The 27,434-nt window shown below is 42.0% G+C and overlaps 1 protein-coding gene across 11 annotated transcripts in view; it reads left to right on the forward strand.

Annotated features, from left to right (window-relative positions):
* Positions 1-27,434, forward strand: part of ptprua (protein tyrosine phosphatase receptor type Ua) — a 266,297-nt gene that overhangs the window by 184,073 nt on the left and 54,790 nt on the right. For 4 of the 11 annotated variants that reach the window (XM_085792302.1, XM_085792303.1, XM_085792294.1 and 1 more), the window contains 5 exons: positions 3,310-3,346; positions 15,600-15,738; positions 18,878-18,907; positions 19,413-19,573; positions 21,044-21,231. In XM_085792302.1, the coding sequence (XP_085648428.1) occupies positions 3,310-3,346; positions 15,600-15,738; positions 18,878-18,907; positions 19,413-19,573; positions 21,044-21,231 (555 nt within the window). The remainder of the gene's footprint in view (positions 1-3,309; positions 3,347-15,599; positions 15,739-18,877; positions 18,908-19,412; positions 19,574-21,043; positions 21,232-27,434) is intronic. The other 7 variants (XM_085792304.1, XM_085792305.1, XM_085792299.1 and 4 more) reach the window with 3 other exon arrangements.

Genomic DNA, 27,434 nt, shown 5'->3' on the forward strand with positions numbered 1-27,434 from the left:
TTGGCAGATTTGCCTTCAGTGGAGTTTGAAAGATGTATAATGGCTGCTGCCAGTTTCTTGTGAAACATATAAACAAGAAACAAACATTTCCAATTTTATTTGTATTTTTATACAGGATTCATTTGGCTCTTTAGAAATATCTAGATTACTGCTATCTATTACTTTAAGAGTGAAAATAACACTATGCTGATATTTTCCATTTCATTTACTCTTGCCTTGCACTTATCATTACTCATCATCTGGGGTTAGTCTTCCTGTTTTTTTATTGAGTGCATTTACGGCCAAGTGGATTGGGAGGGGTTTGATTCTGATCTGTTTTTAATCCAACTCCAAGTGGCAAAACACCCACATTCATTTAACTAGTGAATCTGTTATTAGATCTTTTATCTACCCTCGTTCTTTTTTTATTAGCAGCAGTGCTGTGAGCTCAAACTTTCTTCCTTTACTCACCACCTCTAAGGTGGAAAGCAGCATTTATATTAACTCATATAAAGTATTTTTCTTCTGTTTTAGTTTTCCCCATCCCATCTCCTCACTTAACAAGAGCAACTTACTGTAGCTTCTGATCTGCCTGGAAGACGTTGCTGCTCAGAGGACGTATTACAACCTCTTGTCTTAAGGAGACAACAAGAGTCAAAGCTTTTACCAAGCAGCAAGCACATGCTCCTGGGAAGAAGCCACATTCAGTGTGAGAAATCTTACAAATAACCAAATGAGGTGGTGTTTGTGCTCCACTAGAGAAAGCAGCACCACACTACAGGGCCAGTGGACTTCGTCTTTTTGCTATAAAAAATAAACAGTCCGAGTATGTACACGTGTGAAACCTCCCAATTAAAGCTGCACCAATCAATATTTATATGTTAGCAACTGATCGAATGGTGGAATGTTAGAGATGCTGCTTCAAGTGGAGAAACAACAGAGAATAATGCATCGATTCAACAGCTCTATTCAGCTCAGTGAACCTTACTGTATGATATTGTGATTATTTTGCTCACTTTTCTCACATTGAGTTAGTTTTTTTTTCTGTCAGGTGAGACAGAAATCCATGTAAAGCAACATGTTACACACAATTTGATTTTTTTTTGTCATTTAGAAATTGAAAAGATGTGCGCACCAGATATAGCAGGAAGCTACTTTCCATCTGTAAATGTTGAAATCTAAATTAAAATGTTAAATCTAAATGTTATTTCTAAATGTTAAATCTAAATCCATATGTTAAATCTATATGTTAGATCTAAATCAAATATTAGCCTAGATCAAAATGTTAAATCTAAACTGTTTCTGAAATTTTACATTCTGCACTAGACATTTAACATTGATGATCAGTTGGTCTTAGTTAAGTTTTATGCAACTACAGAGTCAGACGTGATAAGAGTTCCATAGACAGCAAAGACAGAGAGACATGTGGACTTGTATTTGTCAGGGAGACAGACGCACAACTCCAAATGAATGCTAATGCTGCTGGATGTGTAAATCACCGACTGTTTGCCATCATCCTCAATGACATGACAAATGTGCCGACGTGCACAGTTACAGGGCACATTTCACCGTGATGGATATGTTTATTCATCTTTTCATATCTCAATTTTGCCCATCTTGTTTTCACATCTTAGGTTGTAAACATTAATTATTTCTACCACCACTCCAAACTGTAGTGTCTCCGTCCATCAGACAACAAAACATCATTACATATCTCCAAATCTTATGAATTTTTATTTTTTATGGCTGTATTTTCTAACACACACTGAAAGCCAAACCGTAATGGATTGTGTAAGGGATTAGTAAGGATTCGTATTTGATAAGCACATCTAATACTAGAGTGATATGATAAAACTCAACTGAGGATTCTTCTCTATACTCTTAATCCCTTCACCTAACTAGATTGGCATAAGACTTTAGCTTTGATCAGCACCGGTGTTTTTTGTTTTTTTTCACCCTAGTGCAGACGTTTTTTTCCCCCTTTATTTTTCTTATTTCCTTTTTTTCTTATGTATTAATTTATTTTCAAGTAAAACTGATGATCATCAGGTGGGGGCAACGTACGACAAAAGACTTCACATAAGAAAAAAACAAACAAACAAAAAATACAAGACTACATTAAACTAAAAAAAAATCAAAAATGTCACACTAGAACAAAAATAAAACTCAACAAATACAGAAACGGTATGAATTTACAATAACAATGTTGTACATTAGCACACAGCACAACCACAGAGCTAACTCTTCCCTGTGTCTAAATTTGGATACTTCCATTAGCACACTTCCACATAGTGTACCATGTAGTGCACACTATGCAGTTATTCAGTTCAGATGGCTAAATTAACGCGATTATGGCTTCTATCCAACACATTTGTACTACTGTAGTCTCAGTCTGTAACCATGGTAGTCCATCCCCTATACTTAACCAAGTTGGAGATCGTTGACGGTGAGAAGTGTCCAGCGTTTCGCACTCAACTTTTTGTCCACCATTCAAGCACTAACAGTACACAGCATTTTGCCGTACTTGTCAGTGTGAGCTCACTCACACACTCAAAACTAGTTAGTGTAAGTATGACGTAAGTATGGAGGTGTGCGAACTGAGACACAGCAGTTGACTCTATACAGAGGGAGGAAGGTCGTGGTTTAGAATGGCTTATTTTCTCAGCTTTGATGAACTTGTTCCATCTCTCTGCGTGATCACGGTCGTCAGTAACAAAACCTCCATCAGCACTGCTGTTCCCGCACCAGACGTCCACCTTGGACAGAGGACAGGATGACACATGACCTGTTACCTACTGCTGCTTTAATAACCCCTGGGCGGGAGTAAATATGACTTCTCTGTCAGCGTAAAAGATGAGAGGAGATGAGAATCCACTTGAAATGGATTTCCAATTAAAAAAAGGTAATTTGGCAACTGTTTTAGGTGAAGGGTTTCTGACTCCTGTCTCAGAGCACAGATTAGCATAATTGCCCATAAAGACTGATTTAACTTCCTTAAGTCTTAAATTGGTAACATGCCCTTCTATCATTGGGGCAGAAGTGGCTGTGTTTTTTTTGGGGGGGGTCCCAGGCGAGCATCCTCATATGATGCGGGTGGATCAGAGGTCTCTCGTATCCCAGGGAGACATCTTCCGCGTGGAAATTTCAATTACTTCCTCCGCATAGTAAAGGTCTGGGTGACTTTGACATCGGCCACCTGTGTTGCGAGTTTTAGACAAGATTGTGGTTTTCAACAGACCGACTCATAATTAAGTTATACTGTGGTGTGTCTTCATTGTTTCAAGCCAAATGACTTCATTCCTAACGCCCTGCTTTCTCTTTTGCTCACAGGAGACCAGAATAAACTGCATTCGGATCGCCCGCAAAGGTAACGCTCTCTTTTCTTTCTTTCTTCCTTTCCCCCATCATGAAGGTCCTACATATCTCATTTTCACATCAATAAGGTATTATCAAATTAAATATAAATCAGTATACATTAAACATGGCGACCGCAAAAGTCTGTCTTATGGTCTGACTTTGTACTTTCACATTGTCAGCCACTTTATTGGATTGCTGTATAGTTTTACAGCTCACAGAGGTGGTGTTCTTTTTCTCGGTGCAGATGGGGCTCAGGCTTTACGGCACCTGCAGATATTAGATGAAGTAAAAAAAAAAAAAAAAAGTTTGAGTCAAAGTGAAACCAGTTCTTAGTGACTCTGTTCCATGAGGAAAAAAAACCTCATCTAAAGTTACACCGACATTTTGGATAATGCTAGTTAGTAGAAATCTGGGCCTGGAAGAAATCCTCATCTAACCCCACTCTGTGTCATGCATTTAACTCAATTAGTAAAGACAGCTATGAACTATGCATGTTTTTTTTTTACCTTAATTAAAGAGCTTCTCAGTAATTGTGATAGTAAATGACCTTCCAAGATTAGCGCCTCCAACCCAGTGTCCCAGATCTCGTCTCGTGATAAACATGGACTACTTTACGTCACTATGGCCTAAAAATGCCTCTGGTAACCTCTGGTTAACGGATAGTTAAACGTTTTGGCAAATTTGCCTATTGCCATAATCCCTATAGTCATAGGGGTACATCATTCATTGCCTTTAATTATCAGTGTATGATGTTTTGAGATCTGTGAGCTGCTCAGCAAACATACTGGAGGTGAATGGTACAGGTCCTCTGTCAAAACTCATCAATTACACCATCACAACTCAAAAAAAACTGCTATGAAATAATAATGGAACGTTACGAGACAAATACATAGCCGGAACTACATTCTAGATATGGCTACTGGGCGGAATGATTTCAAAAGTGCACGTTTAGTGCAGCTACTCCTGTTTACTCAAGAAAATAGTTCTGAGTATTTGCTTCATGTGTCGTAATGTTACATAATTATACATGAATATCTCACAGCATGTTGAACTATCCCTTTTGCCTTCTCACCGGCTTTGTTGAAAACAAATGGGAGTGAGGGATGAGTTCACCGTTATCTAGCAGCCAGACTTGCATAATTCCCCTTTAATAAACTATAGTTCAGACATGTCTGAGCAATATGGACATGTTATCAAGGATAAAAATCTTGAAGATATTGAAGTGGGTCCTTGATGTCATATTGCTGTATGTGAGACTCATAATAATCCCCCTCTTTCATCATACTAGTCATAGAAGTGTTGATCAGCACAGACTCTGCCTGCATTTTCTTATTATTTTGGAAAGTTTCCAAATATAGATGAGTCACAAACTGACCTTGTTTGCAGATGGAGGATTCCTGTTGTATAGACATCTGTCTTGTAATTGGGGTCTGTAGGGAAAACGCCTTGCGAACCACAGGGTTTCCTTGTCGTAGGGGCCCAGGTGGCTGCTGGCTGTGGCAGCACCATTATACCCAGCTCTATTAACAAACCCAACAAACTGATGCATTTCATCTGTTATCTGCCGGTGGCTGTGTTTGTTAACCCCAGTGGCCGGCGCGTACTCTATGCTGTTTCTAACAGAACTCTGTGTGTTTAACAGCTGCCACCAAAATCACCCAAGGAGTACAACTTAAAAAGCTGATAAATATGAATATTTCACTCATCAGCGTCATTGTGGAGTTCCCAGTGACAGCTTTATAACAGGAGTTCTGGGGCAAATGCATTAGCAACCAGACAGCTGCTTAAAAAGTCCCGCTTAAAAATTCTTTTATCGAAACCGCTTATTCTGAGATAAGAAATGAATTTGAATTTCACATTTATCTCTTTAACTCACTTGTAACTGTAAGATTTGTTACATTTTGCAGAGTCATGATACAGTTCTTACCTTAGGGGAGCGCACATACAGGTTTGCAGTGACATTGGACTCGGAGATTTTTTAACGGATCATAATGAGTAGATAAGATAATGATACTACAGTATATATTATGGGGGGCTGGTTTGGTTGCCCCACGGACCCCTTTGTTAAGCTCTGTCTCCCAGTGTCGCGTCCCCCATGTCTCAGCAGTTAGGCTGCCGAATAAAATGTTATTGTCACCTATTGTTAACAAGCATATGAAAATAAGAAGCAGGAGGTCTGAAAACGCTGCCACAATAGTGAGAAGCGGCAAAGGTGAGACCAAGGCCGCCGACTGTCTGTGCATTTTTTTTTTTTTATTTTTTTTTTTACTTTTTTTAGCATAATGCTGAATGTTGAGTAAGTGATTTGGATTCTCAAAGTAATCATAACCACTGTAGGATTTTTTTATGTTATGGTTCAAGTGGTTTCAGCGATGTGGTACAGGGTGCATGTCAGAGACTTCAGCAGTTATCCTGGATCAGGCTGCTGCTTAAGGGATTTGACATGGACTTAGTGTTGTTTTGGGTGCTGCAGGGGAGGAAGCCCCCCCCCCCACACCCCACCCTCCCCTCCGTGCCAATCTCTCCTCAGCAGAGACACCGGAGGAAAGGTGAAAGCAAACATGCATCCGTGTTCTCACTCTGTTTCTCTTGAATCACCGACACTGACATTTGGCAAACCCCCTTCTGGGGGCTTTGATGGCTTTGAAATCCAGAATGCGGCAACGTTTCCTTTTTTCTTCTTTCTTTCTCTCTCTGTGTCTTTTTTTTTTATCCTGAGAGAGGAAGCGACCAGGAGTATTTGCTTGAGAGAAAGACACAGATAGAAGCCTCTCAGTTCAAACAATATGGGAGAGGGGGGGGCAGACAGAAGGTGAAATGGAGTTGCCCCACCACCACCACCACCACCACCACCACCATCACCCATCCTCCCGACTGAATTATGCCTGAAGTTTGTAGTGCTCTTGAGAAAGGTGGCAGCTAAATTGGATTCCACTCCCTGAACTCTTTCCTTATCTGAAGTGTGATGACATCAAAGCAGCTGCCTATTGTCTGCCAGTGTGTAGGGGAGCTGGGCTACAGGCATATTTATAGAAGGCACTTTTTTTTTTTTACTGTACTAGTTGAGCGTATATGACTGTGTCAGGCAGGCAGGCAGGCAGGCCCAGAGGACATGCTGATGTTCCTGCACCCCCCCTCCCCTCCCCTCCCCCTAGAGGTGGCACAGAGGTCCTGTTAAGACCGTCCTTGGCTGCTTTTCATTTCCTGTCACTGGCTTCCCACACACAGATGCTGCCAGCTGTGTTCACCAGAGGGGCCCGGCCAAACCACCGCAGTCGGTGGGCGACTGGGCTTTTTTTGTCCTGTTTTCCTTTTCTTTCTCCTTTTTTTTCTCAACACCACCTGGGCACTTTCCTTTGCCTTTTTGTCCTCAGATGAAATAGGGCCAACATTTAGCTGACACTAAAGGACAATGAGAACATGTTCATTACAAATCAAATTATCTTGAAAGAGTCCCCCTGTTCGGCCACAGCAGAAGGTTTTTTTTTTTTTTATTCACGTCAGCTCAGGCCTGCAGAATAGCATCAAATTCATATTTAGGTTTCACAGCAGTGGGAAATTTTGGCTTGAAATCTGCTTGACAGATGAATGGAATCACATAGCATGAATAAAGCTCAAATAGTTTTTAGTCACTTTGTTCGCCTCGACTGTACGCAGACCAAAAAAGAAAAAAAAAGGCTTCTATTACATTAGTGTGGAGTGACAAAATAAGTTCTCCATCTTCTCGTTTCCTGTATTTTAATTGGTTGTTGATGCTGTTTGTTGTAAATGCAAAATTCAGCATGTCGCCCGTGTTTTCCTGTTTCGCTGAATTTAGCACAGTACATTGCCACAGCACTAATTTACTCAGATGAACGACATAGTTACAGTATGTCATACTCACCTTTTCATCTTTTTTTTTTTACCGGAAAAAAACAAACAGTTATTTTACTCAAATTGACTTTTTTTTTTTCTATTTCTGTTGAGCAGCTGTTGATGAAATTAAATATCTGCAAAAGCTCTGATGAAAGTGCTCCCAGGTTGCTATTTATTTTCTCTCTGAGTTTGTCTCTTCAATAGAAATGTTGTTTTTCTTTCTCCCCTTCTTTCTTATATACACTAATTGAGAGGAGTTGGTTCTACATCGCCTTATTTTCATGGTACTGTCAACAAAACATGAAAAGACTCCTAGAAGCTCAAAGGGCACAACTCCTTCCTTTACCAACTGGCTTTTAATGTGGATCTTTTTAGCAGGAAGTGGATTTTTGTTTGTTTTTTTGTTGCCATTTTCTTATTCATGCGCTACGACACAAGTGATTTACACTGTTACAGCCCTCTTATGCATGTATATGAGGAAGGGGATGGTTGAGAAGATAAACAAGTATATAAATAAGAAGTTCCATGAGATTAGACATAAGAGCTAAATGCCCAATAAAACAACATCTGGCATCAGCAGTTTATGCAGACATGGATATAATATATGTATTATCATGAAATATAATTTAACACCAACGTGCCATATTATAAAATGCAGCATTCATATAAAATGAAACCCTGAGTAACTAATAAGTGAATTTGAAAAACAAAATTACCTAGAGAAGTAACATCTGTGAATGTGATTTTCTTTTTCAAAAAAGCTATAGGTACCTGGGAAGGTTATGACAGTCCCATTTCACCGTGGAAAGACTGGGATATCATGTGTTGAGTTTCTTGTCTTGCCAAACTTGTAAAGAGAAAGTGGGTGATAGGCTGGTTATATATCTTAGGGTATGCAGCTTTACATAAAGTAAAAATAAAAAGAATAAAAATAAACCAATTATAAAAACAGGACAGACTGGAAGTATCTGATGTATCTTGTAAATCCTGGAAGCAGCAAAGTCCTTTATCATTGAAACTATCATCTGATACCTTTGGCAGAGCAAAAAGAAAAGTCCAGGGATTTATATATCCTCCAGGAAATTGACGTGAGGTTCATTTTTATGATTGAGACACATCCATGGGGAGAAAGTTGTGAGGGAGACTAACAAGCTAAAGCTTTTTTTTCCCCCTCTGTAACTGAATTATAGTTATCTCTAATTATGGAGGAGACAGAGAGTTTGATGTGTATACCCAGATAAATGAAGTCATTATAGTTCAAAGGAACAGCTAGAGGAGGTAATAGAATTTCCCTGGCTGTTCTGTTGATGGCCACGAGAAATAAAGATTCTGACCAATTCATTTTCTCTCTACAAAAGCAACATGATTTAATGAAGTGTACGAAGTATCTGTGTTACCACTGTCATGAATGTCTGCATAAAGCAAATGACATGCGCTATCTCATCAATAATAATTAGAGCAATCTTTATGTGTCATTTATATTCAGTAATTGGAAAATGTGAGTTGATCCTCCTAGGTCTTGTCCACACGGAAACAGAGCTTCTCCCCAGACTATCCTTTTGTTGTCCGTTTTGAAAAAAGTTTTTCCTAAACACGGCATCGTTTCAAGAAATATCTGCTAGATATGGAAGACCTGTGTGGAGCGTGTTTTTGGAGCACCAAAAACAGAGAAGAAGACGGAAAGCTTGCCATCTGTATTTAAACTCCAAACAAACAAGTTGATTAAATGTTGACTGGGAGTTGTGTCAGTGTAAATGTGATAATCGTGAAGATCTAACGGACACAATTCAGCCGCAGTGTCCGAGAGTCGGCCGTTGTTGTTATGTTACGTCTAGACTGTACAGTATGTAGCGTTGTGGCTCAGGATATAGGTTAGAGCTGTCAGGGGTATGACATCATCGTTTCACAAAAGATCTGTTTTGGGTGTCTACATGAAAAGGCTGTGATAGGGTTTTGAGATTTCCCCCCCAAAAAAACAAAAACACTGTCTGGACCAAAGGCCAAAACCATAAAATAAAAAAACAAAACATCACATGGGAATGAATCATCCCCATCTAGCGGCGCGGTGGCATATCAGAACATATTCTTGATGTTGCATTCACGTGAAATTGGGCAGATGTCAGACAGACAACAGACACTGCATGTAAGGTACAGGCGTGACAATATGTGTTGTCATGGTGACATCGTATTGTTTACCTGACCCACGTTTTACCGTCTTTCTGTCGTTGAGTAAGATGACATCCCGTTGGTTTGCCGACGGCCGTCTGCCTGACTGCACCTGAATGCAACATCAGTGTCTCCGTCCTTCTTCACACTACGCAGTGGTGACAGTTTTAACAGGCGCTACCTGGAAAACTTTCTCCCCGAGCCGACAGCTCCGGTGAGTTTCCGTGGTTACCTACGGTCACGCTGCCACTCAACGTAAAAAATGGCGATGCAACATGGCAGCCTCGGTTCGGTGCGTCGCCCACTTACGTATTTGTAACGACTTGTAACAACTCATTCTAAGGCAGGGGTTCTTAACCTTTTTGACCTCGAGGCCCAATTTTTATAGTACAAAGTGGCCCGGGGCCCATTAAATACGTATATACATATATATATATATATATATATATATATGTGTGTGTGTGTGTGTGTGTGTGTGTGCAAATGAACTATTTAATACTTTTTTATTGCAAATGGCATTCTTTTCCTTTCTTTAAATACATAAATAAATCTAAACAAGTTCTTACCAAAATCACTTTTCATATTTGAAGACCACATAAAATGAAGAAAAATTCGTCTGGATTTTCTTTTTCTTTTTTTTTCAAAAATCAAAAATTGCACTTGAATAAAAATTACAACCAAAAACAAGAATAGACCCTGTCTCTGTTAAGAAAAGATGCACTCAAATATAAAACCACACACAACCAAAACAATAAATAAAATGGCTTATCAAGTCTCAACAAAATAGCACTTCAAGATATTGACCGTGTCATCACAGATGAGCTGAGTAGTGACTGAGGCTGTGTATGTCGCTCTAAGACGGGTGTGGTGGGGGTGTCAGCGGCGTGGAGCGGGTCTCATAGCGGGGACAGCTCCGTGACATCGCCGGTGGGGGCTGAAAGCTTTCTCGTACCTTAGAATCTAAGGTACGAGAAAGCTTTCATTTGTATGCGGGTGTGATTCGACTTCAGTGAAATACATATTTATGAAAGCAATATTTGATTTTTGCTAATACAAAGCCAAATAAGTTACTGTACATACTGGGGCTTTAAACCTGTATCCGTGTAGACGCACTTATAGACTCACATGTTAAAATGTTCAACTTTACAGCAGACATGATGTTTACAGTGTATATCAACCTCCTTCATGACAAATGCACTGGGGTGAATTTTTAAATCTCTCTTAAATTTCACTGAACCTTGAGTTATGCTTAATTCAGGCCAGGTGCACGTTGAGTGACAGTTGGGTGATGGTGTGTTTCCCACTAATATATATTATATAATATATAAGTATATAATAACTTATATAATATAAGTGGCCACACATACCTCAGCCCACTGCCTGTGTTTGGATGGACTGAGAGTCAGGGACTGCTTGATTTGAGGTCTACAGCTCCTCTCCAGAAACTCTTTGAGCCTACAGTACTGTACGTCCCTTCTAATATACAGTCTGTGATCAGGACTTTTCATTTCAGGATTAAAGCTGATTCAAGGAAACTGTGAACAATGTGAGGTGGAGTTTTACTGACAGTACCTTAACATTGATCAAGTGCTGACAGTGAGTCACAGCAGGAGTGCTGAGAGTCTCATGATTCTTGTTATAGCGGTTGAATAATTGCTGAAATCGTACTCTGAACTAAAATGGACCAGTGTACTGTAGCCTGCACTTTGCACCAGACAGATTCTCCTTTGATTTACAGTCTGTTTACATTTATCCTGTTTTCTGTGAGACCAAGAATAAAGCTTGCCTGATAAACTGCAGACCGATGCAAGGAAATGATGAATTATGATGAAATAAGCGACGGTCTGTGCCCTCCCTCCCTCCTCTCTTATTCCTGTAGATATCCCTGCATGTACGCTGCTGGGTGTTTTTTTTCTTTTTTCTTTTTTGGTGCAATAGCCAATTTCTAAATCCGGCCTTAAAAGCAGAATGACTCACCTAGCATGATTTGTGTGATTACAGCACGTCTGTCAGGCTGGCATTGTCTGCCAGCAGCTATAGTCACCACCAGTCCACAGCTTATCACGCCAAACTCTGCATTGTGCCTCACTCTAAAGGCTGTTTTTCCTCCTTTCAGTCACAGATGATGAAAGGCAGCGACTCCCCCATGAAGCTTTTTCTGCTTTGTTAAGATACAGAGATGTTGTCCAATTCAATTGTGCTGCATCAAGAAAAGCCTGAGAACCATGAAGGATTCAATCAATCCTCATATGCAAATGCAGTATGCATATACATTAAAATTGTATACTCCAATTAGAAATCAGAGTGATATCCAGCCCATATGGATATTTATGTATGCTTTTATATTATAGGCATATATATTACAATTTTCCACTTTACCACATAATGAATCCGAAATTTCAAACAGATGGAGGCGTACAGAACTTAGCATGCTTGATTTGATTTTGATTTTGATTTGTCTCAAACAAGCACAAGCATAAAAATAAACAGTATATGTAACAGAGAAAAAAGAAAATGGCACACTGAAGGGGAGAAGGGGCTGAAGGAAGCAAGCTTGTCAAGTTCGGCCCCCCTTACGGTCACGATTTCAAGATCCATAAGAACACACATAATCCATAAATACGTACATTTTAGAGGATTAAAACATATAACTTTATTATGAAACAGCTGTCCAATTCTTTATAGCTGACCAAAAGAGTGTTTGCTTGTACTTTTTACATTTTTATGTCCTCATCTAGTTTATTCTTTTTTTTTATACAATTTTACACCACAAACAGAGATGCTCATACTTTTTCAGAGTTGAATTTGAAATGACTATTCCCTCTTAAATTGTGTGTTCCCTCTCTGGCCATGAACATCATTTAGATGCTTCTATTTCATTTTAATACACTGCAACGTCTAATACCATCCAGAGAATGTACAATGTGACAATATGTCTCCTTATATTGTACGGAAGCATCACTCTTGAGACTCTGTATTTCCCATTCCCTGTCCGTGGGGCTCTGTGTTCTGCTCCCTGCTGCATGTGCTTTCTCAGTGAAATGGCTCATTAATTGAGAATGCTCCTTTAATCCGTTCACACACCTAATAGCGATTCTTCACCTCTGGATAAAAGACGGGCATGGAGCCCAGATGATTCATAGTGTGGGAGGTTTCACTGGTGTGGCCAATGCGCTGAGACTGTGACACATGGGCAGGAGGGGGAATAGTTGTCTGGATGCATCAGTTTGATAAGATAACCAGACCGTTGTCTCTCCAAAGCCAAACGCATTTAAATCTCCTTTGTAGAGGCTCAAGTAGCTGATGATGTCTCACTGAAATGGCGTTCAAGCCCTTTCCAGTGCTGCCTAGTGAGCTCTTTATTGTGTCGCCTCTTGTGATTAAAGTGCGATGCAGTATTTGCATGGTAGCCTAATATAAATGCCCGCTGACTGCTTTAGCTGGAAACACTCTCCTGTGTGTACTCCGACTGGATCTGGAATGACCTCCACCACGCCTCGTTTCCTCCCCCGGCTTGTTTGAATCAGTCTGGTAGAGAGCAGAGTAAGGATCCTCATCCTGTTAGTGTGCCGCCGGGATTAATGTCCTGTCGGAGGTTCCATTTGTATTTACAACACTGACCTGTTTGTATTCATAACTGATTGCCTTTTATAGAAATAAGTCTTGAAAGTGAGCTACATGATGGGAATAGAGCTCAACAATGAGGGCAGAAGGAGCCCACCCCTATGTGACTGGGACTATTTCCTGGTTTCATCTAAAGCCGCATTTCCACTGAGGAGGTTCTGGGTAAAAATATGGGGAAGGACCCACCAAAAGTCTTCAAATCTTCAAAACGGAGGGTTCAAGCAAAGACGGTTTATTTTGGTTCAAGCTAGCTACATCGAGGGTAGGTTAGTTAAAAGCACAAATTCTATCGTCATGGTTTTCTGTATGTAAAGGGCAACTGGTGTTTTATTTTGTGAAAGCAACCGGAAGTGCGTTGGTCACAACGGCTAGCTTGAGTAGCGCTGAATTCGTCTGAACAAAATTGTTAACAGCTGGTATTTAGACAAATTAACAACACACTGCTGATCTAAACGGCTACTTTCTTGCCTAAACATGTTTGAAATGTCGATAAAGTGATAGTATTTACAGAGTTAAGAGCTAAAATGAAATCAGCTTCTGACTGCTGATTTCAGCTTGGGTAGGAGGCAGGCTAACACTACCTATGCACTTCCAGCGTTTGAGCTAGGCTAATTACGGGTGATATGGGCTCTATCTTATAGAAATAAGTCTTGAAAGTGAGCTACATGATGGGAATAGAGCTCAACAATGAGGGCAGAAGGAGCCCACCCCTATGTGACTGGGACTATTTCCTGGTTTCATCTAAAGCCACATTTCCACTGAGGAGGTTCTGGGTAAAAATATGGGGAAGGACCCGCCAAAAATCTTCAAATCTTCAAAACGGAGGGTTCAAGCAAAGACGTTTATTTTGGTTCAAGCTAGCTACATCGAGGGTAGGTTAGCTTCCTATTTCAAAGTAAAAGCACAAGTTCTATCGTCATGGTTTTCTGTATGTAAAGGGCAACAGGTGTTTTATTTTGTGAAAGCAACCAGAAGTGCGTTGGTCAAAACGGCTAGCTTGAGTAGCGCTGAGTTCGTCTGAACAAAATTGTAAACAGCTGGTATTTAGGCAAATTAACGACACACTGATCTAAACGGCTACTTTCTCGCCAAAAAATGTTTGAAATGTCGATAAAGTGATATATTTACAGAGTTTAGAGCTAAAATGAAATTAGCTTCTGACTGCTGATTTCGGCTTGGGTAGGAGGCAGGCTAACAATATGCACTTTCAGCGTTTGAGCTAGGCTAATTACGGGTGATATGGGCTCTATCTCCCTTGTTACTGCACGCACAGTTGAAAGGATGGTGTCTATCTGCTGGTCATGGACTCAGGAGTGAGGCAAGACACGAAAAAAAATGTTGGCGTATCCCTTTAAAATGCCCCTTTTTCTTGGCATCACATCCTGCTTTGAGTAGGCTATGTAGCCTACCAAATCAGCACCCCCTGGGAGTTTTATTGCGGTCTCTTGGAGTACCTACCCCGAGGACTGGTTTAGCCCCTGTAAAAGTTCTGGGTGATGGTCCTTCGGGGGGTGGTTCCGGCTATGGAGACACACACCAATTGCACCGAATCCATAAAATCACCCAAAAGTTCCTGCAGTAGATACACCCCTTAAAGAGGAACTATGCACATCCGGACTTGTCTCCTCTGTGTTGCTAACCCTCCTCTCGGCCATGTGCATTTTCAACAAAGCCGGCGAGAAAACAATCCATGGAGCGGTGGATAACGTTATATTGTATACAATGTGTATATTTGTGTAGTCTTATCTATCATAAACAAGAGATTACGGATTAAGGGGCGCGTTTGTGACGAGACCTGGGACACCGGGTCGGAGGCTCTGATCGTACAAGGTTGGTTTTCAGCCAAGAGACGCTAGGTGGAAGGCAGAGAGCCTCCATTCTCCCTGGAACAAGTCGTTTATTTAACCATCAATATTGCTCTGAGGCTGTTTATGTCTGTCTTCACTTGGATGACAGTCTTCACATGTGGTTTTGAGTCTCTATCAGGAGAGAGAGAATGAGGATTAGACAATTACAGTCATGCAACACCAGTGAATTCTCAGCTTTCATTTTACTGTATCAATATCTAAGTGAACTTCAGTCATAACAGCTTTTCTAATCATCACTTCCACCTGCAAACAAAGAAACTGTGAAAACCATAAAAGCGACACTGAAACTGCACAAAAACATGGCTGCTTTTTCTCACGTCCATTTAGCAGCATCTGGGCCTGCAGATGCTGCCTTACCAGGGGGAACACATTATTCTTAGTTTACTTCACTGTTTAGAAAATAGATACGTTTTTAGCTTCAGTTTTAAAAGCCCTCCGGTTGTAGCCATTGTAAATTTTCCCAGGTTTGACCATCATGGTCTAATTTATTTCACTATCATTGTGGATTAACAGAAATATCTACCTCACAACTTGGACAAATGAAACCAAAACAATAAACTAACCAAAAAAAAAAGACTTCAAGTATCAAGACCAGCACATTCTGTCAGCCTAACTGGCAATCGATGTGTTTGTTTATTGTAATTACGCTAAAATGCCTGTGACAATGATTTACTGACATCAGTTTTTGCAATCAGATGTGATTAATTAGTCTCTGTCTCCTCTTCCTCCCGACCTCTCTGTCACATCCAGCTGCCTGTAAGGACTCGAAGCGGGCCCTGGAGGTGTCCCAGCATGCCGAGGACATGGGCCTGATCCTGGGGGCCTGCGCCGGCGGCCTGGTGGTCCTCATCCTGCTTCTGGGAGCCATCGTCATCATCGTGAAGAAGGGGTGAGTGTCTGCCGGGCAGTGGGACGTGCGGGAGACGGCTCGGACCTTTTTTTTTCTCCACAGTCAAACATTTACAGACTTAAAGCAGATATCAGTGGAATGTTTTTGTTAATATAAGTCCTAAATAGTCCTATTTTCCGTCAGCAATCACTTACATGAAGTATTTCAGCCTAAACACGAGTCTCTCCGTCACTCTGCTCTGCTGTAACCGGAGGAGAAAATTTTCCTTGTGGGATACAAGTGTTATCCAATGAGGGGAGAGAACGGCATGAAGGGCTGTGTGTGCAGCCAAGGGATGCGCGTGAATGTGGTGACGTAGCACGAGGACCAATTGATGCCTGACAAGGGCGGGGGCTGCTAACTCATGGTGCGTTCAAGGAAACTCGTACTTTGTGTTTTTCCTTCCTGTGAAGTCATACCAGTTCGATCTGGTACGAGTTCACGGGTCGGAAGTTACGAGTGGCCGTTATAGGGAACTTTCACAGACAACAGGACGGTAAAAACACGAGCTACGGGTTACCTGGAACGCTACCAAGTCGTAGTTGTGACTTGAAGCTGTAACTTACGGTTTCAAAAGCCTGCCTTGAACACAGCATTAGCCGAAACGGCCGTGCCGATGATATCTGCTTTAAGTCTTATTGTTCCTGCACAGCCCCATCCGAAGGAGTAAATTTATCTCTATCCCACTTGGCAGCTAGGGTCTATTGAGGAAAGCATTTGGCAATGAGAGTGAATTACAAGCAGAGTTAGTGGAATGGTAGAGCATTAATCCTAAACTCTTCCACCGCTGCCTCAGCCAAAGCCTTTGTGTTTCATCTCATCTTTTAATTTCAAGGTCTGCGTGTCGGCTGAGCACATTCAAATGCAGCTCCGCTCTCGCGCTGGCATCGCTGGCTGCTCTCCACCTGCAAATTACCTCTGTCGTCGATCGCACCTGCAGTGTATTCTTCCTCCACTCGCTGGGCGATGGCGGAACACTCATCTGAGTGTGAAATATTTCATCAAGGGGCATGTTATTCCATTGCCCACCCAATTACATGAGGCGAGCAGCTGTGAGGTGCCAGTGGATGGACTAGTAATTGGTTAGGAAGGTTGTTTTTGCTTTTTTTTTTTTTTTTTTTAGGAGGGAGGAGATCCTCTGCCCCGAGGAATTTTCTCACAGAGAATAGAGAGGGAATGAATGGTGATGTCTGGGAGAAGGCAGTGACTGATAAGATTCAGTGGGCCAATCTAGCGGGCACAATAGGAGCCAGACAGCCACATGGGGGCAAACAGGAGCAGACATGTTTATGTTCAGTCACAAAATACTGTCAGTCTGCATGTGCAAAGTTAGACTCTGTGTGCTAATGTGCTTTGGTTCTCTAATCAGGCAGAAAATCAGAGATCCCATACGCAGCAGAATATTCAGTGGGGGGCTCGCAATGCAGGGAATGGGAAAGAATCATAAATGAAAAAAGGTTTTCTGCAAAGCAAAACTCAACTCAAACAACAACAGTGGGAATTAAAACTGCTTTTAGTCGTGCAGGAGATTCATGCACGCGGCACATTACTGACACAGTGACGATTCTCGACCAGTCAGTGGTCTGCAGTGTGTTCACATCACCTTTTAGTGTCTCCAGACCAGAAAAGTAGAACCAGGTACCAGATTCCAGGTACTTTAACCTATAAAGGTGCGTTCACACTGGACCTTTTATTTTTGTCGCTGTTGCTCGTGTCACTCCAAAAAAATCGCTCTGTCACTCAGCTGCAGTCGCTCGTCACTTTGGAACGATACAACAGATCGCTCTGATGACGTCATTCAAGCGATTCCAGTCGCTCTTTTCTTCCCGTTTGTATTGGTCCAGCACAGCTGACATTTTACCTGCTGCCGCCGTTCACCAGTTGTGGAAGTCCCACAAGCGCCATACAACGTCAAGCCGGCTTTGCTCTGCCGGACCGGCGGAGTTGTATTACGTTTCCATGATTTCAAGTAGTTGTCATAGTTACACATAGATTACGGCAGCCAATCAGCGTTGAGCGACGAGCGACTGACGGCCGGAGAGTTGGGATTTCTTATCTCGAGCGACAGAGCAAAAAATCCCTCGGTCGCTGTCGCTCGGAGCCCCAGCGTTATTTCGCCTGAGCGATTAAACTTTCAATCACTTGTTTGCATTGACTTAACATGTAAACTCGTCGCCAGTGAGAAAAACAAAAGGTCCGGTGTGAACGCAGCTTAATGGAACCCAAAAAGGGAGAGTGGAGTCGAGTCGAGCTGGTACCACGTAGTGGAAATGAATGATTGTCTCCATCTTGATAAAATGCTAACAGGCTGTGTCAACAACTGATGAGAGATGAAAGTCAATGAAACTAAAGGTGTAGAAAAAATTAAATAAATGAATGGGATGGTTTAATAACTCATATAGATATACAACAGTACTTTCCAAACATCCAGACAACGAGGCTACCATCTGTTGAAAGTCAAGAAAGTAAGACCAAGATAAGGAAAAAGACTTTCTTAAATGAACATTTTAAACTCTCTTAAATGAACATTTTGAGGAAACCTACCAATTAGATGAGACTGGAGTTTGAGGATTGGAACGTCCTGATGAGACGGGAACTTCTGATTGGACGGTTTTGATTGGAGACTGGAGTCAGACATCCAGGGCCGAAGCTGGTGGAGGTGGATCAGGAAATGTTCACGGTGCTGAAATGACAGCTGAATGACAGCAGAGGGAGAGAACACATTTCAAGTTTGACAGCTTACAAGTGATTGGCTAAAGGCCGGCGTGTCAGTTTTTTGATTATACTGTTATGAAGACGAGGATGAGCCGGCGGAGCTGGACTTAGAGGCTGTCTACGTCTACATCTTGAACTGACCTTTGTGTTTATGTATTTTGGATGTTACTGTAATGTATCAGATATGATCCAAGACGTTGAGATGAGTTTTGGCGTGCATCCAGCCCTGTCTTCATTTGCTATGCTGTGTCCTGCTTCACGGCGGCTTGCTGAGAACATCCCAACGCACCGAGCATCTTCATTGATCTCTCTTGATGCCCATCTTGACCAACCATTAGTCACCTCTCCTTTTTTTCTCTCCTCACTCACTCTCTCTCTCTCTCTTTCTCTCTCCTCTCCTCTCCTCCTCCGTCATGCTAATCAGAAGGGACTTCTATTCTTACCCTTACTACCCGTAAGTTACTCCTCTCTCTCTCCACCCTCCCCCCACCCTGACGCCATCTCTCCCCTTGCTTGCCCTTCGTAGTCCCAGGATTTACCAACGTGGAAATAGGCATCGCTATCTTCAGCCCATCCTCCACGCACCCCAACCCCCCCATCCACTCCCACCCTCACCACACCACACTTCCTCCTCTTCGTTGTCCTCATCCTCCTCCTTTTGCACCACCACCACCACCCCCCCGACACCTTCTTACTATCACCAAATCTCGGTTTTTCCTCCTTGTCCAGTTTCAATCTTGTAGCCCTTATATTTCCCCTCAGTCCAATTTCTCATCTCCTCACCCGTCCTGCTTTCCTTTATTCCTTATCTCTCTGCCTGTCTTTCTCTCACTCTGCCTCTTTTCTGCTCTCCTCTGTCTATTACTACCCCCCTCCCTCCTCCTCCTCCTCCTCCTCCTCCTCCTCCTCTCTCTCTTCCTCTCTCTTCCTCCTGCCTCTCTGTGTCTGCATCTCTACAGTAGGAAGAAGGTGGCCATAAACAAGGCAGCCATGTCCTACAGGCAGGAGAAGAGTCGGAAACTGAGCTCTTTAGACTGCAGCATGACGGAGCAGAGCACTCTCCAGCAGGATGAGAGGATGGCCCACTCCTTCATGGATGCCCACGGCTGCAACGCGCGAAGTAAGACAGTGAGGAGCATATGGGTGCTCTTGAGAAAGTGTCTATTGAGATGAAACTCCCTCCCTCCCTGACCTTCAGCCATGTTTACTCAAAAGCATGTATCCAATCTGTTCTGCCAGACCATAAGGTGCTCTCAACAGAGAAATCTCCTGCAAGTCGCTTGTCTGTTTGGATATTCTGCAGTGTCACTCACTCACATGTCTCACATCTCTGTGGAAACACTGACTTTTTTTTTTTTTTTTTCTTGCTTCAGCTGCCTCCTGGAATTTTCTTCCTGAGTTTACATTGATAACAAACAAACAGTCTGTGTGTCAGTAGCTGCGTTTCCATCACAGGTTTTTGGAAAATAAAATCGATATTTTTAAAATTTCAAAAAAGTACAATTGCTGGCAGGTGTTTCCATTGAAAGGTGTTTTATCTCGTAAAGTCTATAGTCTTGCAATATCCCGTAATTCATTTAAATTCTTGTCCCAAGAGACTTCACTTTGAGGAAGATGGACTTAACCGTCTTGTGTTTCCATGGTGATGGGACAGCGATCTCAGCTGCCACTACAGCTGTTGCTGTTATTGTTTTTAACAGAAGACAAAGACAGCGCTTGATTGCTCAAAGGCAAAGCCCTTATGTATATATGATATATATTATTATATTATATATAATTTAAAGGGACAACAAGGAGTTTTGGAAAGCGAAGCGTTTTCACACTACGTTTCCCATGAGCCTCTGCGTGCACGGTGAAATTCTTGGACCGGCGCAAGATGGACGTCTTGCCAAGAATGTTTTCATTCATCAAGAATGAAAGTCGGAGGTTCGAAGACGATCAGATACCGTCGTAGTTCCGACCATAAACGGCGCTTTGGCGGCGTTATTCCCATGACCCGCCAGGTAGCGTCCGGCAGCTCGCCCAGCATTTCCACCATTAATAATAATAACAAAATAACGATAAAGCAAAAACAATATATTTATCAAAAATGGATTCATTAACAAGTGTGGGTTATGTAGATTCATCAACATTAATATGAGACTTTTTTATAACCAAATACAAACTCCTCGTTGTCCCTTTAAGTTATACTACTTATAATTATTCTTATGTACCTTTGGTCAATTGCATAACATAAATAGAGATACAAGAAAAAGAGAAGGATATTTAAAACCGAAAGAGGTTGGTAGTAGATTTAAAAATATAATATAATTTCTGGGAGACCAACTATGGATACAAAATTTCAGGACGACCCGGGAAACATTCAATCAGCTGTGTGATGTTTTTGAACCAAAAATAGTGTTTCCACAACACTTTTACTCTACACTTTTATAACGATACATCTGAAAACCCACCTCATGAGAGCGTAAAAATGTCTTAGCAATATTTGAGTTTATTTGATTGTTTCCATTACCGTTTTGGACATTTCTATTGGTAATGGAAACGCACCTAGTGGTACGTGGCTCTAACTGCATGTCGTCCCTGTTCCCAGCTGAGCAGCGCAGCTCCGTCAACGAGTCCAGCAGCCTGCTGGGAGGCTCGCCGCACCGCCACTGTCGGAGGAAGAGCTCGCCGTATCACACGGGTCAGCTGCACCCCGCCGTGAGGGTCGCCGACCTCCTGCAGCACATCAACCAGATGAAGACGGCGGAGGGATACGGCTTCAAACAGGAATACGAGGTGAGCAGGATGGATTGGGAACGATCTCACAGTGGCGTGACGCGATATTGTGCTTCCAGCTTTGAGCCAGGTCCATAAAGAAATGATTTATTCCAGTTTGTTGCGGACAAACTTGACCGACCTCCACAGGGCCCCTGCAGGGTGTGTTGGGAATCCTCAACATGGATACCTTAGAGTTTCTATACCTGTAACATAAAACAACAGACAGATGGCAGGGGGAGACTGCCTCACCTCACCTTGATGCATATACTTTCACTAAGCAATATCTTCTTGTGAACTTTAAAGCTATAAGAAATCTATGACAAGTAATCATAAAATCACCCAATATGTCACCAGAGACTAAGGAATCATGTTGATTTGAAACACTGATCTGACAACAAGAAAATCTGCATTTAAAAATCTAATTTGCAGCACACAAATCATGTTTAAGTTTTGATGTTGTGTTTTGACCTGTTAATCCACCCACCGCTCTCCGATCTCCCAATCACAAAGTCAGTAGCAGCAGCTACAAGTGTTGTGGATTATGTTTTTTTTTTATGCACACATTACAGGACAGTTAGACAAGTACATGGGACAGTACATGGTGTCCCAAGTACATGGGACGAGGGGCAACAGAGCAAACAAACAGAACAAAATAAAGAGGGGGGGGGGGGGGTTGTGATAAGGGGTATCGAGCTGGCAATCTTGAGTTGTGTCGAATTTGTTGGAAGTAAAAAGGAGAAGAGAGTAGAAAAAAAAATTATACATATATATAAAAAGGAAGAAAATAAAGGGATGAACCGTGTTGACTAGTCCTTGGAGGGATCAGCTTTGGATAAAGTGCATAAATGGGGACCAGGTGTTGTTGTAGCAGGTGATATTGTCTTTTATGGTGAATGTAAATCTTTCCAGAATTGAGTGTTAGTGTTAGATCGTTCAGTTAGCAGATTGTACCAATGTTTTATTGATAGTTTTGTTCCGTCTTTCCAATTGAGTAAGATTTTTTTTTTGGCAATGGTTGGGGAGATGAGGATGAATGTTTGGAGATGTTTTGGGGTGAGAGGTCACCAAGCAGGGCTATGGTGGGGGAGAGTGGGGTGCTAAGGCTGAGGATCTGTTGTGGATTATGTATTGAATTTGACTGATTGATTTTTGATTATACATATATACATAGGTATTAGGATTTTGCCAATAAACCTTGCCAATTATTACACACTGGTCCTTTAAATGCATCTTTTGAAGGATGCAGCCCTTAAGTTGAGACACAGCCAATGATTTAAAGGGACAACAAGGAGTTTTGGAAAAGCAAAGTGTTTTCACACTACATTTATGAGCCTCCGCGCGCACCGTAAAATTATTTGACCGGCGCAAGACGGACTCATGTTTTCATTCATCAATAATTAAAGTCAGAGGTTCAAAGAGGTTCACATACCGTCGTAGTTCCGACCATAAACGGCGATTCGGCTGCGTTATTCTCATGACTCGTTGCGAAACCGAAAGTAAGGAAACGCCGGTCGGCTCGACCAGCATTTCCGCCACCACTAATAATAACAAAATAACGATAGAGACAAAACGATATATTTATCGAAAATGGGCCCATTAACAAGTGTGGGTAACGTAGATTCATCCACATTAACGTGAGACGTTTTTATAACCAAATAGAAACTCCTCGTTGTCCCTTTAATAGGCTTAATTCATCAATCACATGTACTGTACATCCACTTTTATGAACAAAATAGGACCTTTAAAAGTCAAGTGGTGATACATCAGTAGGAGCATCTGAGCAGAGCTGAACATGCAGCTCCATGAGGTCATTGTCAACAGAAGAGCGGAGTATGAAATGGACTTGTTACACTGGTCAAGTCACAGCATTTCATGTTACGTTACTGTTGCTTCACAGGCTTATGTGTGTGATTGTGAGTCAGGTAAACAGGGACTGCTGTCGGACACGTGGCTTGTTGGACCTGTGTGCTTTTATTCACAGGTGTCTCTCACACACCTCCATCACCCTTCTGTCCAGCTGGGAGAAACAGCAGAAAAGCAATAATACAGATGGTCCCTGGTATATTTTAGGTGCAGTAAGTGGACAGAGCTCACTGCAGACAGCTACCTTTGACTTTGAAAAAGCTTAAATGGAGAGTTAAATATTAATGTGCGAGCTGTAAAGTGCTGTTTTCACTCATCTACATTACAGAGATAATGCAGATGTGCTGAACGTCCCGGTGCTGCGTGGACTAATTACGCGCTCCAAAGTTCCCCTCTCTTCATATCTCTGTATCAACCGGTGGTGATGAGTCTTTCTGCGGCGCCTCCACCTGCGCGAAGCCAGATGCACTTTTTCGATTCATTAAGCTATCCCCTGAGGGGCCAACAAAATCCCCCCACCCCCCACCCCCTACACCCCTCCCAAATCAATATATGGGTCACTTTTTCACTCCTCGCTCTGCCTTCCCATCGCCTGGAGAAATAAACAAGATGAAGGGGATCGGCTCGCACACTGCTGTCAGACTTCATAACCCTTATTTCCCACAGGGTCATGCTGCTGCTGCCATTGATCAGACATCGCAAACACATTGTGGTGGTGGTGGTGGTGGGGTGGGGGGGGGTTGTGAATGACTCAGGGCCTTGGTGTGGGGAGGGCACCACATGCATGTTGCATTCATTGAAGCCCACATCTGGAACCACAGCCAGTGAGTAAGCACAGTGACAGAAAATGTGTCACCCCTCTGTGACTGAGGCAGCCCCCCAGTGGGTGAAGCTCTGTCTTTGTCTGGGTTCGCTGTGTGCACCCTAATGTTATGATGGAAGGCCCCACACATAGCGGGTTATTTATATTGTGCCGAGGGTTCATTCTAATTCCCTTGATGTATCACTGGGATGTGATAGAAAATAGTAGTATGCACAGAAGATGCAGTGTATGTGCATGTCTATAAAGTAAAGTAAAGCTTCACTAATCAGTGCTTCCTTTATTGACTCTCTTTATTGATTTTTCTCATTTTGAACATAATACATGATAGACAGAAATACAAACATTATACATGTACATATTTACACATGGTAATTAAATGAAAGGACAACGAGGAGTTTCTATTTGGTTATAAAAAAGTCTCACGTTAGTGTGGATGAATCTCCGCTACCCACACTTGTTAATGTGTGGGTGCTATGGGTAAACAAGGAGAGGAAGCAGAGCGATAAATATATCGTTTTGTCTCTATCGTTAATTTGTTATTATTAGTGGTGGCAGAAATGCTGGTCGAGCCGACCAGCTTTCTTTACTTTCGGTTTTGTGGCGAATCAGGAGAATAACGCCACTGAATCGCCGTTTATGGTCGGAACTACGACGGTATGTGATCGTCTTCGAACCTCTAATTCTTGATGAATGAAAACATGAGTCCGTCTTGCGCCGGTCAAAGAATTTTACGGTGCGCGCGGAGGCTCATAAATGTAGTGTGAAAACGCTTTGCTTTCCCAAAACTCCTCGTTGTCCCTTTAAGTATCTCAGAATAAAAAATGAACAAACAGGTCACACGGGAATATGATGAAGGTGATTTGTTCAAAAGAAAATGTCTAATGTGTGTATATATTTATATAAACCACAAATGTCAGGGTTTCATAGATCCTGAGGGGGTTTATTTCTCCATAACAACAGACTAGCTCTACATTATCCCACTTATTACATGGTTTAGGAGTTAGAGATTTATTAGATGAATCATTTAGTGCATCTGCAAGTCCGGTCACTTCGCTGTTTTGCTAACCCTGCTCCCGGTCGTGTGCATTTGTTTTCAACAAAGCCTTTGATAATCAATCAGTGGATTGATGGATTGTCATATACATGTTACGATGTGTGTATTTGTGTAGTCTTATGTGTCCTAAACAAGAGATTATGGTTTATGGTTGTGTCACAAAGTCGTGGTGCCACCGAGATGAGAGCTGTGACACCGGCTCAGAGGCTTTGATCGCAGGTTTGGTTTCCAGCCACAGTGTGGAAGGAGCCTCCACTCCTAATCACAATTAGTGCAAAGCTGTTAAATGATGGTAAAAATGAAACATAAGGTAAATATCCTGCATAGTTCTTCTCCTCTACTCTGACCAGAGCAGCGTCCCTAGCAATAATGTGTTTTACATTACAACAGTCTGTTATACAGAAATAACAGACCGTAAAATACAGAATCAGAGTGTAATTAACCAGAATGTAATCAGAATGCAGCATTCAATAGAGCCGTGTAATTAAAAAAAAAGTGAATCCACTCTTTTTGTGAGACTTGTTGTCACAGCCCACGGTGCAACAGATAGACGGCCTGTTGCAAGTCGGTCCTAAAGATGGCGCTGCGACCGCTGTCTGACGTCACATGAAATCTATGAATAGGCAAATTTGCCAAAATGTTGAAATATCCCTTTAACAAAGCAGAAAACAACTGTCTTTCCTTTCATATGGATGGTTAAGAGCAGTTATGTTGCGGTTAAAATAATCAATAAATTGCTGCCAGATTCTATTCTTGATTTTTCAGTAAAAAATCGTATTTTCTCCAACTCTAAATGTCTCATTACAGTACATCTGTCATAACATTTAAGTCTGGGCTGCTTTTTGTTTCCAATTGAGTAAAATCAATCTTTGTGCTATACGCCGACAAACGAAACCATACTTCTGTATGTCCCATGTTGCTTTTCATTAGGTGATAATTCCTAGAGCTGCCACCAATGGATCTACGTTAATAGGTCTGTGTAAAATACTTGATAGGGTCTGAAAGATATTGTCCCAGTTAGTCAATACTGTAGCACTAATCAGTGTTTCTTGTGAAAGGAGAGAGAGAAAACAATGGTTAACAGCTCACAGTGCACCACCTGCACAGCACTGAACACTAGTTATCAAGTAGCTAGTGTCCATAGTTGGAAAGCTAATGACTCTGTGAAACACTTTCATTCTAAAACGCCCTGGAAAACTAAAGTGGTATCAAACTTTCCTATGTTTTTTTTCCTGCTCCAGTAGAGCTAGAGAGGCACAGATGGAAAAAAAAATTAATGATGCTATAATAATAATAAATAAAGCACAGTTCACACTTGCCTCATCCACATTGGCCACAAAGGTCTTTGTGGGTTCGTGTGATATGGATTTTGCCATTTTTCCCACGTTGGCAACAGTCCAATCTGAAAGTTTGGGACCGCCTGTCACGTACTGCGCTGGCTATCCTTTGCCCTGTTCCTGTGAAGTGGTTGCGGCCGACTATTTTCTTTGTCTTTGTTATTCAGTCAAACAAAGGAGCTTCTATTGTATTGTTTTTCTAGTGTGTGCTTGTGCGGAATGTGTCCGCTAATTGTAGCATGAAAGGAAGGGGCAGATCATCCATTGACCGTGCTCATATCTGCACCTGTCTGTGGGCATATCAAAAGCATGAGCAAAACCTCAAGGATTTAGCTGTATTTGCATATAAATCCCATGATAGTTGGGCTTGTTTGCTCATGTTACCAGGTCGCGGTCGGTCGCTTCTCATAAAGCAGAACAGCCATGTTTTTCCCCGTTAAACTAATGACATAAAAAATGTTTTTTTTTCCTGATTTCCAACTCTGATTGGTTCATAATTACTCATGAATATTTATCGAGAAAGATTGGAGTCCAAGTTTTTTTTTGTTAAGGGGCTTTAAAGCTCTGATCCTCGTGAAATTAGCCGATAAGATAATAGAGAAATAAATCGACTAAAGCTCCGTGAAGGTGAGCGGGATGGTCTCGTGGCTTCAGAAAATAACAGGGCGCTGCTGGACAAAGGCAGGTGTGTTAAGAAGGATTAGATCAGGCATTACCTTTTCAGGATCCAGTGGCAGATGTAATCCCCGCCGCTCATCTTGCTTCTCTTCGGGTTCGGTTTCGGGGGGGTCTCAGCTGCTCTCCCATTTGCACAGGAGGGGATTGCTTTGGCCGCAGATGAGAGGCCGCGCGCCTCCTCCACTACAACCAGCCTGGATGGAACTACAGATGGAGATGGAGAAGGGAGGGGAGGTCAAACTGGGACTTAAAGTGCAACAGAATATGACACAACTCAAGCCAGGTCCACGCAATCTCCTCGAGCCCCATTTTCCTATGCTTATAATATTGATTCTGATTGAATGACTCGTCCCGCAGCGGCAGCAGATTTAGTAGATGGGTGTTATAAACAGCTGTCAGGAATGAAGCAGTTTGAGCGCAGGGGTATTAGAGAGCAGTGGCTTCTTCAAGCAGCAAGTCTGGCAGT

The sequence above is a fragment of the Trachurus japonicus genome, chromosome 11 (assembly GCF_045865225.1).
Source record: "Trachurus japonicus isolate A0001 chromosome 11, Traja_1.0".
NCBI classification, from domain to species: Eukaryota; Metazoa; Chordata; class Actinopteri; order Carangiformes; family Carangidae; genus Trachurus; species Trachurus japonicus.